The sequence below is a fragment of the Asterias amurensis genome, chromosome 8, assembly GCF_032118995.1.
Source record: "Asterias amurensis chromosome 8, ASM3211899v1".
Lineage (NCBI taxonomy): Eukaryota > Metazoa > Echinodermata > Asteroidea > Forcipulatida > Asteriidae > Asterias > Asterias amurensis.
Genome location: NC_092655.1, coordinates 2312786 through 2332535, shown reverse-complemented (window position 1 = coordinate 2332535; position 19750 = coordinate 2312786). Strand labels below are relative to the sequence as shown.

At 39.4% G+C, this 19750-nt stretch overlaps 1 protein-coding gene across 2 annotated transcripts in view; it reads right to left on the bottom strand.

Moving 5' to 3' along the window:
- LOC139940346 (uncharacterized) overlaps positions 1-19750 on the bottom strand; it is a 40859-nt gene that overhangs the window by 13497 nt on the left and 7612 nt on the right. For both annotated transcript variants that reach the window (XM_071936559.1, XM_071936560.1), the window contains exons 3-4: positions 14924-18667; positions 1705-2156 (exon numbers count right to left, since the gene is read on the bottom strand). In XM_071936559.1, the coding sequence (XP_071792660.1) occupies positions 1705-2156; positions 14924-18667 (4196 nt within the window). The remainder of the gene's footprint in view (positions 1-1704; positions 2157-14923; positions 18668-19750) is intronic.

The following is a 19750-nucleotide window of genomic DNA, read 5'->3' as shown; positions in this document are numbered from 1 at the left end:
GTAGTTAAATGTAATTCTAGACATCTCTCTGATTGTTGTACCACAGAACTTCCCAATTGCAAGATGCAATGTCCACTCTGGTATCAATAGACACCATCCCAATGCACCCCACTGGTTGGGATGATCCATCAACCACACCTACTCCAGCTGTAGCAGACGTTTTACTACTACCATATCACTGCAGGTGTATCACTGGTATGTATGGAATGCTTGATCTTGTGATTGCTAGGTTAATTGGGCCAGAGAGTCCCTGGCCCCAGAACAACAACAACTAAAACCCTTGTAGGATTTACGCACACAAGATGAGAAACTGTGGCCATGACATAAAACCACAGCTTCCAGTCCTTACTTTGTGGTAACAGCAACAGTAACAGAGTCAGTAACAACCTACCACTAAGGGGTACCACTCTAAAGCCACACTCAATGCACACAGATGCCACCTGCTGGTGATGGTTTTATTTTGCTACAAGGTGCAGCAGTGTATGAAGGAATGATACAGGGCTTGAAATTGTAGCACAAGCCCAAGGCCAGTACTTTTGAATTGGGCCAGTAACATCACTATACTGGACAAGCCTGGTGGTCTTGTGTTTTTCAATTGACTAATAACAGTGACCTCATTGTACAATGTGTAGTTTCTTTGTGGAAATTTCAACTATGAATCCAATAGGCCTACATACTTTGATCATTTGATTCTGTTAAGTAATGAAGTAGGCTATAGCATAGCACGAGAGTCAGATGTTCCTTGAGTGCTTGTGAGAGGCAATCTTGGACACTTCCTTTTCTCAAATTTGATTCAGTCTTGATTACTCTTTGTGACAAATTTGTGAACAAATTTTACCGAGCTAGTGTGAAACAAACACAAGATAGCTGGGGGTTAAACTCCGGTGTTGACTTCCAAAGGTTTCAGAGTACTGACTAAAGTGTGATAAAGCATGACATACATAGGTTGACAATATGTAGTTATCGATGAAAACCTATAAATTTCATTATTTATTATGGTTATGATTCTCAAAGTGGCCTAACACAGCATACGGTTTCAGTAAATAATCAACCGACCACAGTCAACAGATAAAAACTTACAAAACCAGCCATATTTTGGCTTTTCTACTCATGTTTGCTCCATTGTTATTTCCTATTGGGAGAATGTCGACCTAGATAAATGTACTCAGACTACTCAGTGCTTTGAATTTCTTGAGATAGTAGGCTATATAATACAGAGTACGTTCAGGAATGTTGATTAGTGTTGGTATTTGAAAGGAAGAATGCAAACAGGTATATTGGGTTCCAAGATACCACATCTTTAATCTGTCTTTTTTTTTAAACTCAGGAATTCTGTTGTCTGAACTATCATATCAGTCTGAGCAGAAACCACTTTATCTCCTTTATCTCAAATAATTTTGAATGGGAAAAAAAAGACTGGAATAGGACTTGACCTTGCCACCTCAAGATAAACGTGCTAGTGCTCTACCAACTGAGCTAAGGTGATGCTGCTTAGCAGGTTGTATCTTAGACTTGGGTGTGATCCATGGCTACACAGCAGTTACATGTTGAATGGTTTGACTGCAAAGGCATTAGAGCTAGTAAGCTCACTTGGTAGAGCCCCGGAACGTTAAACTAGAGGTTGCAGGTTCAACCTAAAACTATTTTGAGAAATATACATGACAACAAAATTACAAAACTAAAACGAAATCAAGTACTACTTACCGGATCATTGTGCAGCGCCAACTTGAACTTGTCAAAATACATCCATCTCAGTGCTTCGTTGTGGTCCATATCGTGATAGAAATCTCTGGCCGTAAAACCGAACGAGTGGAACTCCCCATCAGGGGTCAGCAACAGCGTCGTTGGTGTCTTCATGTTCGTCACGCCAGGGTCACCCCCTTCCCACTTGCGCATGATCTGGATGTCGTCGGGGTCGCGCGTAAAGCTGTAGGCATAACCGCTGAAGGTTGTGCCAAAGTCGATGGCCACGACAACCCAGAAAGGCCGGCGGGAGGGCGGTTGGGTGGACACAGGCGTGGCTGGGGAGCTGTGGATGGCAATTCCTTGCTCAATGCTCAGGCTGTTGTTGAAGGAGGTCTGCGGAGACTGGGCGCTGTTGTTATGGGAGAGGGGTAACTTCAATGGGGTGCTGGTTGCTGGGCCAGATGAAGTTCCTGAAAAATACACAAAATAGTAATGACATTTCTTGCGGTTGTTGGAGCTGTTGTGACATTTGGTAAAATCAAAAGATGTTACATACGTATCAAAGGCCCACCCTTCAAGTTCATCCAATGAAGTCAATTTCAATATTGTACACGCCTGATGCTATTAAGGAAGCAATCACCTCAATTGCCCCTGGTCTTTGCCTTGGTGCCCCTTGAAACATTCCAACAGAAACTTACAATTTCCTCAGAGGCACCTTAGTGCCCTTGACCAGTCAGGCCCAATTACAACAAGTTATTGTAGATATCTGGGGTTTGGGTTACAAGTTCTACATACAAAATCTCTGTTTATAATTTACATTATTTTATTTACATAATTTAGTGAGAATATGGGTTTAGAATATGGGTTTAGAGTAACACTTTTCAATAGAGGACTATGGTGGCTTTGGTTTGCATTGAACCTTCATCAAGGAATTATATTGTTTTAGCATGATCTGGTGTATTACTTCAGTTTTCCACTGTATTGAAAGTGCATTTTGCCACAGTCCCAGGTCTGTTTCCCACCACATTAATCATCCCCACCCGTCACCTGCACTTTGCCAATATGTGAGAAGGTGCCACAACACACAGTATGCGCAAAAATCTCCCGACCAGTCTGGTACCCTAAGGCAACATTACTTAGCTTTATGTAAACCCGCCCTCCATTCACATCACATCTTATAAAGTCATTCCCCCTGAGGTGAAAGAGATTTGGGTTTCCCATACAGGGATCCAATATCTCCATGTTGTTGACGCACAGCCGTTGCCTTGGCAACTAAGTTGATGTGATTTGTTCTCAAGTGGCTGTGCACATTGGGGGGGGGGGGGCGGTGGAGGGTTGGTGTGGACCACTCTCCCTCTTTATGAGAATGGGGGTGAGTTCCGTAAAAAAACGCACAGTATGCGGTGGTGGCAGCCTCAGTATGAAGATTTACAAGTTATGTGTCATAGTTTTCTCAGCGTTTTGTTGTGATAAGTTGATCCCGAGGTCAAACACCATGTTCTGTTGTGTGTGATGATAATGAAGACATCATATTCAATGCATGCCGATGTGTATATAAAAGGGGTACGATGTGTATATTGAAATTGGAACTTCTTGCTAGTACAGTAGGGGCTTGTGCTTGGAACTGGGAAGACTGGTACTACTGTGTTGCCGGGAACTGGGGTAGTATGAATTCTCGGGACAAAAGGTTTCTCTTTATTTTTGTAAGTCTGTGGCATGTTCCTTTAGACCAATCACAAATGAGACCTGCCAAGGTGACAACTGACATCATTCATATCATTTGAGTTCCCACTGTTAGTTAAAAAAAACAAAAAACAATCATTCTCTAAATATTTGAAGTTGACAAGATGCAGAAAGTACAAGTGACAGTTATTCAAGTTAAGGTGGTAACTTCTAAATAAATAGATACATGAATCTCTGATCAAGATGTACCTTGAATCTCTGAAGGTATCTCTACAATTTCTTGAAGAGGATGTAGAGGTCTAATGAAATTGAGATTCCTCTAATATTCATTCAAGATTAACGAAGTATGTAGTGATTTCAAAGATGAGCACAAAGTCACTAACAAAACGTAAAACCCCAGTTTGATGAGATTTCCACAATTAGTTTTAACCCTTCAAAATAACTATAATAATAATTTATAAGTAAACCTCATCCTAGAGCGCAAACCTAAACTGATGCACTTTACACAAACTGAAAAATACAAAGAACACGTTTTTGTTCAGCAAAATAGTTTGGAGATGTTTTCTGCTAAGTAGCTTTGAGAAACAGACCCCATATGTCACATCATAAAATCTTAACTAACATGTCAAACACTCCTTCCTCCATGCTATACATTCTAACCAGCAACAGTGTGGGTATGGCATCTCCTATAGTTGGTTCTCATCATGACAAATTATCAGCTCAAGGAATAACTAATTTACACCCCTTGTGGTTTGAGACCTACATTCAAGGCTTTGTGGTTAGTGACAGGTGCCAAAGGACATTGGCTATAGTGTGGTCTTGTTTGTTTAGCCAATAGTAGTGGTTAACAGTTACACACTTTCAGACAGGATTACCTCTGATTTCTTTCTTGGAATGTTGACCAAAATAAACTCATTATCAAAGAGCATAGAGAAAGGACCATAAAGGCAAAACATTGTCCCTACTTTATTATGAAGAGAACACAATTATGTTAACTAAGCAAGGAGGAAGGAAAAGCTTTTGGTTACAGCATAGGGTCATACTCTTGTCATATACATGTACTAATTTATGGCCAGAAAAATCGTACTTGATGAGAACACAGAACGAGGATGAAAAGCTCTGCAGCTGTTGAGAGTATCAACTATTTTGAGAAAGGATTCCCTTCTAGTATTACAGCTTCGACAATATTCCACTCAAAAACATTTGAATCAATTCATCAAGCTTCCAACTTCAACAATTTGGGTGTAGAATGTCCATAGTTTTGAAAAAAAATCTTCAACTCAAGGGATTATCAAAAGGTGGAAATATCATCATTTCAATGTACCTCCTCAAGTTTAGAGCATGATTTCAGACATTTTAGTAAAAGTGACAGGGTAAAGGATGACTCGCACCCCTGATGTCCTAAAAGCCCATTTTACACAAGAGCAATTTAGCTAGGGTCCCTTGCTAAATTGTAGCATGATTGTTGTAAAATTTTACAAAATGTATCTCGTGTCAAAGGACAAAACAATTCTGCTGTCCAAGTTCTCTTGCAAAATCTTGTCAGACATTGCTGCATTTTACAACCATGCTAAAATTAAACAAGGGACCCAAGTTAAGTCATGTGAATAGCACTTTTAAGTTTCAATTAAGGAATGTAGCCAATTGGTGTCCACATACACGCCAACCTGATCTTGTCAAATCAGACAATTGCATTCTTTTCTGTAAATCAATACAATGTACTTTCCCGCCAACAAAATGATTTCCTGGTCCCACCGTTTAGCACAATCTTGTCATGTTGTGTCTCCAGTCCAACATATAACATCTGTTTGTTTACATTTAATGATGTACACACTAGTGACATTCTGACCCCATGTGATGCCATTACATTGGATTCCTCCCATTTACTGCCACAGGGATTTGAACATTATTAATCATGTGAACTGACACTGTTTTAACACACACAAAATGTGATAATATGTTGAAAGTGCTACATGTTCAGGGCCGGCGCCTTGCATTTCATCAAAATAGCATAAAACCGTACTTGGTAACGTTTAAAGGGGAGAGGTTGATAGTATAAAACATTGTGAGAAATGGCTCCCTCTGAAGTGGAGTAGTTTTCGAGAAAGAAGTAGTTTTCCACTAATTTGATTTCAAGACCTCAGATTTAGAATTTGAGGTCTCGAAACCAAGCATCTGAGTGAGAGCACACAACTGTGTGACAAGGGTGTTTTTTCTTTCATTATTATCTTGCAACTTTATTTTATGCATATAAATGTTGAGATACAGCAAGTGAGAAGACTGGTCTTTGACAATTACCATATTATAGTGTCCAGGGTCTTTAACAACTTCAAACTGCCACGAGTGATCGCAATATGCAACAAACAACATTTATTAAAACCAACTCCCCATTACTTAGCTTATTATAATACATTATGCTGGGTTCTGCGTGTACAAAGCTACAGGATTTTTTTTGGTACTCTACCAAATGCCTAAAACAGAAAACTAGCGTTTTGAACATGAAGAAACCATGACTCCACATGACTTATCTCATCATTCAAATCATCTGTCTATAAATCAGAGAAGCAAAACACCAGACATAGTTGGTTACTGTCACTGTGAAATCTTCACAAAGTTTATCTCCAAATCTTGTCCCCATGCATTCATTCAGTCCTTGGTTCTACCATGGAGGTTTCTTCCTTTATTGGAGGTTCTATACCCACAGCACAGACTTGTGTGGTGATTGCAGACTTGCCTGACCTTGAATTCTCAGCCATACACCTCAAAACTAGTATTACCTCAACTGCTCTACAGGTATGCACACACTGTGCACAGCCAGCCAACATTGAGTCTGAACCCCAAGGGAGTTCTGCAGTAAGATCTTACCTGCTGATCCATTATGGGAGTCCATCATGGTACCCAAATCCTTTCTATGCTTTTTGGTATGGCAACCACACCAAGTACAAAGTCGTACAGCACAACCAGCTTCCATCGGTTTAGAGAACTTAAGATCCAATTCGATTAAAGTCTCAATATGCGCTTTGATATAAATGCAAGATGTAGCCACAGCGGATAACAGCCTTAAGATTCCAGAAAGTCTGAAGTCTGAAGTACTTCTGAGGAACAGGACCTTGCTGGCCCCTGTAGAACATGACACACTCTAATCCTCGCCAAGTGTTTTTTCTTTTTTCAGTACCAGGGAAAATAAATGGCAAAGACCCTACAGCACTGTGATTAGGCAGGTCTTGTTCCAATCTGTTTGATGTTGATGTACAATGTATCTTCATAAATGATGGGCTTATAGTGACAACCTTCTAGCTAGAAAGCCAAACTGAAGTGCATAGCTTCTCTGACAGCACATAAAGAGCCCACATTTATTCTATTACAGGCTTGCATGATAGGTGTCACCCAGTAACTAATTTCCCCAAACCCCAAAAGTGACAACTTTTTGACAAGAAAAACATAACAAAATTAAATGGGTGGAGGCTTGACATCTAAAGCTCAACTTTCATCGCTGCAGTAATTGATACAAAGATGGGGAAGAGCAACAACAAAAAAACTCCCAATATCCTGGACCAGACTAAAATACAAATACTACAAGGTGTTAAATGTCACTAGCTGATTGAGTGTCGCACCTGTCAGCCTAGCAAAAACAATTAAGGAGTATAATCACCTCGAAAACAATCCTCTGTACTATGAAGAGGACTGATTGGATGGGCAAACGAGTTCAGGGATTGAACCTGGGAAGCAAATTCACAAGACTAAAGGGCCTGTAGCTCTGGTTGAATAAGCGCTAAGAGAAGATCAACAGATACATCTAACCTGTACGATGTGTGTAAAGCCTACTTTGATACTCAAGAGAATTGAAAATGAGATATTTTCAGATTCATAACGTCAAAACAATTTTTCACAACAAAATTAGGGTTAGCCTATTATTAATCAATTGAAAAACACAAGACCACCTGGCTTGTCAAATTTTTAGTTAAATGGCCCAATGCTATAATCACTGGCCTCTGGCTGGCGGTCCATCCCAGTGTTAATTTCAAGCCCTGGAGTACTCTGAAACTTAAGGACTGTAGGGCACATTGCAATAGGGTCATGTAATTGGTCAATACTCCATCATGCCATGATCATAAAAACTTGGTAAGAAGCAATGCAGCTATTGATAATGTATAAATATTGAGAAACAATTCCCTTCCAAATTGTTTCTGCAATAAAACTTCTGTCTCAAATTATAAACAATTCCATACTTTATGCTTGATTAAAATCAAGTTCACAGCTTTCCCACTTATAATTGTGGGCTCCATACACATTTGATACTTTTTTCCTCCTGTAATCAAATTCTCAAAATAAGCTTAAACATGGATCCATTTACCATCAAATTGTTGAAACCAAACATGAAATTGTTTTTCTCAAAGATAGTATTTCAATTCTAACCACAACTCTATACACAAGAAAGACTAACTTAAACAAGCTCATCGTCTTACAAATATTTGTGAGCCTTACATAAATGTAGATCAAAATATAAATAAGACATTTGTATTGACTTGACCCACATCCCAGATACTGTAAGGGAAGGCAGTTTTTCCTTATATCAAAAAGGGTGCCTCTATGAATGAGTGGATTTTAAATTCCCTCAGGAACATTTCAAGGGGCACAAAGGTGGCGGCTGGGAGCATGGTGGCAATTGCCTGCTGCCCTAAGAATCATGACTATTTAACTCAGCCAATCAAGTCAGCGCATTGAATTTTGTAAAATGCGCTTTATAAGTCTCGTTTATTATTATTATTATAAGTCACACACAAAAAAACAAGAAAAAAAGACACCCAAAAAATTCATAAACTAATGTGACGACACAGGTAACATGACCTACACAAAGCAGCCAACAATTCCAAAAATCAAACAAACAAAAAGTAAAAGACCAGAATAGTCTCTCTTCCAGCCATGCCAACCCAAAGTTGACAAAGTTTTCCTAATCATTGACGTCATTCAAACAGTTCAATTACAGATACACCCCGCTGAGGGAGAAAATTGAGGCCTTCCGACACATGATGGAAGCCATCAAACTCTCAAGGTTTGTTTACAAACATTATTGACCATATAGAAAAATAAACTCTCCTAACTCTACATGAACTTGTATTTATTATATATTGTCCAAGTTGTTTTTAAGTGTAAGACTTTAGAATGTTTTTGAAGCCACAGAATAGTTATTAGCAAATGCCAAATTAGTTTTATACCACACATAATAAATCCTTGTCATTGATTGGTGGTACAAGCAATTGCTGTGGGATGGGTGGCATGGCAGGCTGAACTTCGCTCTTGAAATGAAGGAAGGGGCAGAGCAATTTTCCTTTAGTTAAGGCGTGGGTGCTAAGTGCACCACAGGAAAAGCACAGGGCACCACAGCAATTGCTGTTGGTGCCATGGCAGACCATGAACTTCACTCTTAAAGGAGGGCACAGCAATTTCCCTCTAGTAAGGAGCACCACTATGAGGAAAATGTAAATGTGTATTGGAACTTTGAAAAGGGCACCACAGCAAAAGCACAGGGCACCGCAGCAATCACTGTGGGTACCATGGGTTATTCCCAGGCATGTAATACACACAAACATATTGTTGAGCTCCCACACTACCAACATTTTCCCACTAGAATGACTGAGAGTGGGGATGCCTGACCTTGACAGAGGTCATGCAATAAGTTCAGAGGTCCAGCAGCAACTCAACTATCACACCTATAGTGTAGTTCATGTCGCTGTGACCTTGGGTTTAAAATATTACCAAGACTGTGACTTCAACTGTTTTATTTTATCATCTTGCGGTTTCAGGAATGTTTTGGGTGAACAGGTTGCAGAATGTAGCCCAGTTTGAGTAGAGGCTTTTAGATGAGAGATGATAAATGGGGTGATTTAGGAATCTTTCGAGTAAAGAATGCATAGTGGAAACGCTTCGAACCGTCAAAAATGAAAAACCTGCATGTTATATTCTTTACTGATGTGGCAATGTAAAAAATACATTTCGAATACTTCAGTGACTGTCAGGGCCTGATTTTTGCCTAATTTTTTTTTTTAATTTTGTTCCTGAACAAATTTTGAACTTTACAAAGTAGAAACATTTTTTATCAAGAACAACCCAGGGCCAATCTACACTTTCACATTGTGTAGGGTGTAACTGTAATAGAATTTTCAGGTTATTTAATTTTGTTGATGACCAATCAAGTCCAAATTTTCACAGATTTGTTATTTGACACATATGTTGGGCTACACCAAATGTTCAGTGCATTAAATGTGAACAGGATCTACTTAATTGATTTCAATAAGTTAAGTGCAGAATATCACTGGCTAAATATTGGGAAATGACCAGTGGTATTGATTAGATAAACTGTGTGTGTGTTAAAGTAGACAGTGCGATGGATGGTGTAGGCCTATTTGTTATTCATGACATCCCACATTTACTAGACTTGTGGACAAGTCAACAAATGATTGTCGCGGTGATAGTCAGGTTGCGGTATGTAACTCAGCTCTCCGCCACAAAGACTGCTCTCTTGAGACGACTGCTCTCGTGCAAAGCTGCTGGCTCCCTACTACTCCCCAGTAGTTGCGAGAGAGCAAAAGTCTCGCTGGGGTTAGAAGTCTCACCAGAACATCGCCAGTGTAGTGAGATTTGTGAGAAAGCCTGAACGCTATCATCGCAACAAACATTGTCCACAAGTCTACACATTCCAAAAAGAAAAAGAGCCTTAACAAAAAGCCTTTTCAAAAACTTTTTTAAGAACTCTCACAAACAAATTATCTAGAGTAGTTTTTTTTTCATCCTTCCCCTCTATGATAGAATGAAACATTTTTGCTCAGATTCTTAACAGTTAAAAACTAATGTGCCAACGTTCTGCACGTAGGCCCAACCAACTGTTACGAGTTACACCACATATGTTTCGACAAACGTATTACAGCAACCTCAGTTTATTTTGAATTTCCAAACCCTAAACCCTAACCCCAACCCCAACCCTAACCATACTGAATAAATCACATGGGGTTTTCGGAAGATAGGGTTGTCGGAACATTAGTGGTGTCAGAATATAGCGCAGTCACCAGTGTGTGTGCCCTTACACATGCCAACTTACAGAGTACTTTTAACAACAGAACTATGCTACAAACACACACACACACATGTTGATGGGCAAAAACCAATGCTTGAATACAGAGTTTAGCTTCTCAAACTGTAATAAGGGAAAACAAATCTGCACACAGACTATCAGCGTTGGGTAATTTTGTACCATGTAAGGTGAACAGGTCAGTTGGAGTACACCAAAAGTTGAGTCAAGTATCCCTGATGGAATACCAACACGTCTCAGTTCAATAATGAAATTGCTTTCTTGGTACAAGCATGAATGATAACAGAGTTCATTTGTGAACCAAACATTCCAGATTCTCTTTTTCAGAATCAACAACATCTGAAGCCTACACACATAAGTTCCTCTATTTTCCCCCTCAAACTGTAAAGGAACTGATTAAGCTACAACAAGCTACTTGCAAGCATAAGGTTATGGGTTCGAAATCCGGCCAAGCTCCCCGCCGATTTCAAAATGACTAGACAGACTAAATATTATTGAATCACAATTTATTTACTTGTGCAATTCATAATCATAGATGTTAGAGATTGGCTGTTGCCAGCTTGGTATTTAGGCTAGATATCCCCTATTGGAGCTTTGCTGAGTTAAACTTAAAAAAAACCTCAGCTAAACAAACAACCAAAAAAAACCAAACAAAACAAACAAAAAAACCGACATGGTGACTGGTACTTCACCACCTTATAATTTTTGGTTTCCAGAATGACTGTATTTGAGTCTTGATGCCCTTGTTCGTTTGATTTACATCAGTGCTTCTGATGAAACCTGCAGCTCAAAGTGGTTCTAAAAACCAAATACCGCACCATTGTAACCCAGCCTGACACTGCAAAGTTCAAATCTCTTGTCCTCCTTAAATATCCCTACAGAAAAGCTTGCTCAGCCCCAAAACCTTTGATGCAGAGATTTGTTGAGAAAGTAATCACCCAATCTACAATTTACATTTAATGTAAGCAATTCTCATTAGTGTTGACATTCTTAAGGCCAATTATTTTGTCTTTTTTTTAAGTAAACATGCCATCACTTCTATTCAAAATATTTACATTACAAGCAAACAGAGATAGATTTATTTTGCATCATGTTTGTTTTACCAATGAAACAATCAAAGCCAAGGGTATTTTACTTAAAACAAGAACTTAACCTTTTTAAAACAATTTTGCTGACAATGAAGTGACATCTGGGCTGAATTTCATACAGCAAAACAATTTTTGGCGACGCAGAAATTTCCACCATGCAAAGTTTCAAATCCCACTAAAGCAGAAATTGTTTAGTCTGATTAGTGATAAGTATTGTATACCACTTCCAATTTTGTATAAGTGGGTACTATTAAACCAAATAAAACCAAGCCGAACACTTCATGTTTTTATCTGAAGCTATAATCAGGCCCATTGTGGTCCACCATATCTTGGTGGATCCAATCTGAACTAGTTCAACCAAAGAGAAGACACCCACAGAGTTCTTTCAAAACCTACCAAAGATCTGTGACCCGAGCCAAGCTGAGGGTTTCCAAAGGGTCCTCAGTTGATCTCTTGGTCAGTGTAAATGTCAAGAACCACTACTGGAATGTTGGGTAGGGTTTTCAGAGATCAAAGGTGCTGGACATTCTTGGCAAGCAGCCAAGAGCACAGCAGCTAGCCCAAGCACCCCACGAGAAAGATGATGAACGAAATCACACAAGCAGGTCACAAAAGTTACCCTGGTTGTTAAGAATGATCTTGAAGTTCAAAATGAAAGTGAATACCAAAATAATAAAGATTCCAAAGCTTTGGGGGAGAATGCCTACAAAACCACAAATTTAAAGGTAAATTTGAATCTTATCCCCCCTCCTGAGTTCATCAACAAATCTAACCACAGTAATATGTGAAGCGCTACATCTTTCCCTATCCTATGTATGTATGTAGATAAAAAAAACGCCCATCATAAATCAAGAAATTCTGTTGGTCTCCACCCAATCCCCAACTTCTCACAAACCAAAACAAACACCCTCCTCAACTCCTCAGGGTACATTTTGTCATTTATGCAACTGAAATAGAACCTCTTGAAAAAACACAGCCACTTCTCAGATATGGCCCTTTGATGTTACCGACTAAATACCGCAGGAATTTTTACAACTTTTTTAGATTAGTGTTCTCAATGGAGTTGACCCACATTTTTGTGATGTCTGCCAATTTTCCCATCAAAGTATTTATTGTTCTAACAAAAAAAGTTGATAAAACAGTCTATTGTTAATCATGCTGGTTATGAAGGGTATTTGCACTGTGCTTTGATTGAAACCCATTTCCGGTGTCATTGAGAAAAATCAATTTGATTGGTTTGTTTTACGGTCCTTCACTTAAGTATTATGCTTCTTAAGCTAATATTTAGCCCGGGTATTCTGCACTTATTTCAGCATTGTTGCTTGTGTAAGTTAGTATTGAATATGATTGCACTTGATTCAAAACATTTTTATTTCCACTGGTAGTGGAATTTTTAATGGGCTCACTCCATAAAGAATTTACAAAACATAAAACCCTTAATTTAATATCTGTCTTTGGTTCTCTTTGAAACTATCACAAAGGTCAGGTTCGAATCGGCAATGGCTACGGCTAAAAATTTCAACAAAATTTTGGCATCTCCACCTCTGAAGTAACTCTGATGATTTCGATTTCACAGTGTGTTTAGAAAAGTACATTGTAGATCTAGTACATCGTAGCAGGATTCATTTTTTAAGTGTGAAATAAAACAGCTAAATTTTTTTCATCAAGTCTGCATTCAAATGAAAGTTTGAAATTTCCCATCTCTGTGTTTAGGAATTGTTATGATTTATAGGTGTACATGTTTCTCTTTCGCGGTTAAGCAGCCACAGATTTGTTACACCCAGGCTCAATATCTGGCTTACACCTACCTAAACTATCAGGTGTCAGAAGATATGATGGTAGTCAAAATTATCAGCCACCAATTTTTGCTTTCTGCAAACAGATGGGTTCGTCTGATCTGGCTTTTATCTCAGGGTGACCAGCATACCTTGCCTTATACTTTTTTGTTGCAATAACAAAGATCATTTACAGTCAAATGTACAATAACAAGATAATTCAACACTTTCTACTATCATAAAAAGATATTATGTGGTTCTCTACTCAATCACTAGATGTGTTGAGGGTTCCTTTTGGTAATGACAAGTTTCATTAGTTTCAACACTTCCAACAGCACAAATCATTAATTAAGGGAACTTGATTTATCGCATAGGTGCATAATGCCACTTGAGGTCTTGTGGAATTGCCCTGAACAAAAATACAATATATAAAAACTATGTTTTTTAATCATGGCCAGTTCCAATCCAATATTTTCTCATCGTAGTTTGTCTCATTATTATGGTAGTTTTAATCCCTGTCTCTAGATCCGCTTCTAGATGATACAATTCAGGCTAATAGAGTCTGTGCATCACCAGATACAAAACTACAGGTTTGGACATTATGGACTATTTCCTTATGCTTTACTTTTCCAGGAAAACTTGAATGCACAAGGAGATTTTTTTTAAAGTACTGAAATTAGGAAAACAAATCCTACAAAATCACATGCCTATACTACATGCATTTATATATGAAAGTCCGTTTCAATATTTTCACAAGCTGTATCCTTCACAAAGTTATATTACAAGACGGCCATTATCATACTATTTGATACCATCTTCAGCATTTAATCATCCTGACACAAACCAGAGATTTCTGACCTCAACAAGATAACTCCTTCAAATCACAGCCAAAGTGGCCTCCCACGGTTTTTGTCCAAACTCTCTATCAATATTTTTCTGCTATGACCATTTTTGAGATGGACCAACACAGGGCAATAATGGTGAGATAGCAAAACAGATGTAAACCAGGACCAGGTTACAAAACAGCAGAGGGGCATTCTTTGGTGTAACTCAAGCTGAGTTATCTTGTTGGTCACTTTGCTGGAAGTTGATCGGGGTAATTAAGTTTGTTTGGGGCGAGTTGTCAGAATAATCCTCCATACTGGTCAGACGTAAACAAAGGATAAAGTTGTACCTTGAGACCGCAGACGAAAAGTCATAGCTTTTATACAGTTATGCAGGCAGTGACTCGATGATTAATGATATGGATAAATGAAATAATTATGTACAAACTGGCTCTGGCTACAAGGCAAGGCAGGCAGACATAAAGTCACATCCTTTTATACAGTTTTGCTGGCAGTATCTTAATGATCAATGATAATATGGATAATTGAAATATGTACACAAACTAGCTCTAGCTATAATACAAGGCAGGCACACAGGGATCTATTCCAAACCTTGGCTCGAACAACACTACGTTTTGGACTACGGCTCCAGTTTGGGCTCCATCATCAAATTTGGAGCAGCGCAAATGATTCTCAAAAACCAAACAGAGCCGGCGGTGAAGACAAAAAAAAACTTGTAAATTTAAAGGATAACAAAAGACAAAGGTTTGTTTGACTTACCGGGTCGTTGATCAAGATCCACACTTGCTTGAATGGTGTTGTCTACTCCAACTCTCCCATTAAGACTAGCATCAGCACCTCCTTCCTCATGGCGTTCCTTTGATTTGCTTCTGGATCCCTTCTTGTTCTTTGCCTTGGATGATGATTTCCCAAGCTTCCATCGTCCCTTTTTCGGTCCCTTCTCATCTGGCGTCTTTGGTGATCCTGCTTCTGGTTCTATCGGTAAATTGTTTCCTTGATCCTCTGGAAGCTTCTCATTTGTGGCTCGTCTATCGGGGGATTTGGAGCGAGGAGAAAGTTTCAGATGGAGCTTGGTTAGCCCCAAAGATGCCATAATGCCACTCTTTTTCTTCTGGAGTTTGCCAGGGTTGGTCTGAGAGCTGTGGGAAGATGCAGATTTAGTGGAAGAATGAGATGAAGTGCTCCCCTTTCGCTCCGAGATTGTAGCACCCACAGTAAGGTTGAGCTCTGGAGCTGAGGCTGAGGCTGAGAGTGAAGAAGAATCTTCTAGGACATTTAACTGAGGTTGGTCGACACTCATCTCTGGTATCTCGAGTGACAAAACATCAGCAGTTACTTGGACTTCCTCTTTTTCATCCGTGTCAACCACGTCCTGATTTATCATCTCCTCATTGTCACTGTGAACAGATCCATCTTCACTCAAGGCCACACCAAGAGACAGGCCACCCCTGAGATCCGATAGTGTGAACTTGGGCGCGGTCACCTGCACCCTAGAACACAACTCATCTTCCCAGTTGAGGTCCATGGGTTCATCCAAGCTTGGAAGACTTTCATTCGTCTCTACATCATATCTTTGTGCGGCGACATCTTCAGTAGACCCAAACGACACATCTGGGAAATAGACCCCATCATTATCAGGGATGATTGTGTTATCACTATGCTCACATCCATCCAGGCTTAATTCTGAGTCAACTTTATTTAGTTCATGTGAAGCATCTTCAGTATCAAAGTCTAGTTTCACTTTCACATCATCATTTTTGTCTCCGCTTTCAAGACAACCAAACTTCAATCGAAGTTCTTCACTCATGTCTACCTCAGGTTTTACAAAACAGGCTTGCAATGTCTCTTCAATAACAGGCTCAGGAATTATCACTTCAACTGCATCTTCACATTCTGCTGCCATAAACTCTGGTTCCTCAGGGTCTTTTATTTCCAAATCTGTACTGACTGAGACTGTCTTCACATCTCCTTCACACCCATCTACAAAAACTTCCACATCATCAACAACTGCACTGGGCAGTACCTTGGAATCGTTGGAGGAAGATTTCTTTGTCGGGGAGTGTTTACCACCAAACTTGGGAAATGAGAAATTTAAGGATGGCAGCTTGAATCTGTGCTTGGTTGGTGAGTTCAGAGGCTCAGCTTCTGAAACTTGCTCACTCATCTCGAGTTTAGCTGTTTCCTCTATTCCTTCAGACAATTTGTCCCCCTTGATTTCATTTTCCAAAGCTTCACTCCCAGCTGACAATGAAAGCCCACTTGAAATAATCACATCCACAGCTTTAGTATCCCCATCTGTTGTGATGTCACAAAACTTGTCCACAAAAGTATTGTCTACACTATCTGTTGAACCCGATACTGCTTCAATAGTGACTTCACCAGAATTGTCTAGTTGATCTTTTGACTCATTAATATCTCCTTGAGATGCTTCAAAATCTTGTGATGGATATCCTGAAATGATCTGGTGATCAGATAGTTCAGGAACTTCTGTCTTAACTTGAACACCAACCTCACAGTTGCCAGATGTGTCTGAAGTATCAACCTCTGTTTTTACCTCAAATTCTGGAAGGACATTACTCAAAGATGGAAGACCCACATCAACTGCATCAACCTTTGTCTTGACATCTATTTCTACATCTAATTCAGCTTGGAATTCACCTGCCGCATCAGGTGGAGATTCATCTCCATTAACAAAGTCAATGCTACCTGCATAGGCATCACCTTCATCTGAGCTATTTTCTATAAGAACAGGCACTGCAACATAGACACCATCTGCCTGAAAGTTCTCTCCATTAAAATCTGCACCAACTTCTGCAACATCTCCTTTCACAGTTGAATTGCTCACCTCTTTAAGACTCTTATCACTTTCAGATGTTGAAGTGTTTACACTTAAGTCTGCTTCTACTGCAGCTTCAGCTGTGAGGGGATTCTCTACAGCAACATCCACTTTAATGACATTATTAACCTCTGCATCTGGGCTGCTCTGTACCTCAGGAATCGCGATGCTCATCTCTCCTTCACTGGGCATGGTTATTTTGGTATCTGACTTTGACTTTGGAGACTTCTTTCCACCAAACCTCGGCAAATGAAGATGCATATTTGGGAGTGTGAAGGACTTCTTCTTGGCTTTCCTGAGTTCTGCATCTTTACTGGAAATGTCTGGTACTGAGGGAGCCCTAGCCTCCAAGACATAACTATTTTCATCCTCACTAGATCCACACCTGTTGATGACCAACTCTGAAGAAGATTTTGACAAGCCGAGAACTTCTGGTACGATGTCTTCTGTCTTATGTTCAGCTTGAGATTTAAAACTAATCTTACCCTGTGTCCCAACATCAGGGCAATCACTTTTGGATGATACCTTCATCTTGCCCGTGCGCCTTCCGCCGAATTTTGGAATGCGAAAATTGAACCCTGAGAAGAAGCCTTTAGTCTTGGACTTCTGCTTGACTTCCTGTGTGACCTTGGGGGACTCCTCAAGATGAGACTCTCCAGTTCCCGTCTCTTGAACACCTTCAACAATAACATGATCAGGATCAAGTGAGGATTCTGGACCATTTGGCATACCCGGAGAATCACTTGAAGGTGATACCTCAACAAGGACTTCAGGGGATGTGTAACTGCTGACTGTTAACTGGTTAGACACTTCCTCCACCTGCAGAGAACCAGCTACCTCACTTGATTTTGCCGACATCTCAACGTTGAACTGGTCTTTTTGTGGAGTTGCATTTACAAGATCAATTCCAACACCTTGAATCTTAAAGTCTCCATCCTTAGGTGACATGTCTTCTCCGTCACTCCCTGAGGAAGATGCCAACGATGAAACACTCTTCTTATCAGAATCTTTAGGAGCCTCCTCCCGACTCCACTCAAACGAGCTCTCCATTTTTCCATCCACCTCACCAGGCTCCAACTCATTCTCACTATCTCCATCTTCCCAGGTCAACTGGCACCCAACATCAAAATGAGCACACTCAATAGACAGCTTACCAGAGCTTGTTTCACCCTCAACTCCGCCTTCTTGGTTGTCCTCAATTAAAACCTCTCCAATAATATTCTTTTTACCTCCATTTTTTTCTTGAAGTCTCTCATCCTCATCTCTCTGTTCTTCTTCCATCTTTTCCTCCGCCTCTTCACTCTGTTCCTCCTCCTCTTCAATCTTTTCCTCCACCTCATCTTTTATTTCCTCTTCTTCTTTCTTCACTTCCACCCCTTCTTTCCTTTCCTCCTCCTCCTCCTCTTCAAAGGCATCAATGGTCTTTGTGAACTCACTCAGCATCTCAGGAGTGAACTGGACCTCCCCAAATGAATCATCTGCTACAATCTGGTTGCATTCCTGAAGAATCTTCTCAGCGGCTGTCAACTCATCCTCTTGAGGTGCCTCCTCCTCAACATCATTTTGGACATCAATGGACTCGTCGGTTAAGATGAAGTCTTCAGTTGGTGAAGAGATGTGAGTGGGAGAGGCATGGACCTCCAGACTGACGGACATTTGGAGAATTCCTATTCAAAGAGTACACAAGAAAAAAGAAGGGGTCAAATTTAAATGCAACAAAATAAAGAGAGAATTCTTTTATAAATAATAGCAAACTTGTGGGTACCATGTAATTATTCTCTTTTGAGGGAGTGTAAGCTCTTACTTGGTTGTTGCCCCCACTTTCCAACACTTTTGTGTATCACTTGGTAAACATTGTATTTATATTGATTGAGGAATTGGAAATAAATGTTGTATTGAACTAAACTGAAATGAACTGAAAAGAGCCGGTTTGGTCTAGACGTTATTACATGGTTGTACCCACAAAATGTACTGTTATTTATGGTTAATTCTTATTCTTCAAACCATGCAAAGCTTCAAACATCACCAACACAAAGACAAGAGAATGTCCTGGAATTGGTGTTATAAAATGTGGCTTTAGGGAAACTTCGCAGTGCTGGACTAAAATACTGTTCGGAATCAAATGGTAGGCCCTATGGTTTAGTTTGATACTAAAAAAGAAGGGTGAAAATTTGTTTGATTTAAAGTATCACCATCTTACAATCTTGAGAGAATATTTGGAATTTGATCATCTTATTTTATTAATAGTAATATGAAACTTTTAGGGATTCAAATATTCAGATTTCATTTTTATAAATTATTCAGTGCACAATGTCTTTTACACAATGACTTTTCATAACCTAAAATTTCAAAAATTTCTGTCCCACCAGACTACCTGCACCAGTATTTAATTGCACCAGATGGTTCAATTAATCCCTATTAATTGACCACATGCAGGCCAGAAACCTTTACAGTCATTAAATAGTTTCTTAATTAGAGACTTGCTTTAGCAAAGGAAAAAGAGATCAATAGGTTGAGCTAATGAACTCAGCAGAATGATCAATAAGCATGGGCAAGACTTTGATGTGCTATGCACATAGTTCATGTGTATTGATTATCTCATGTCTTTGATCTGGTGAACCTGGTTAAAACACATACATCAACTGTATGTTAATTAACACATGAGAAATTTATGAAACAAGTCAATACTTTCATCTAATTAACAAAACATTGTTCAGTTAAGTGTTTATATAAATGTAATGCCTGACATG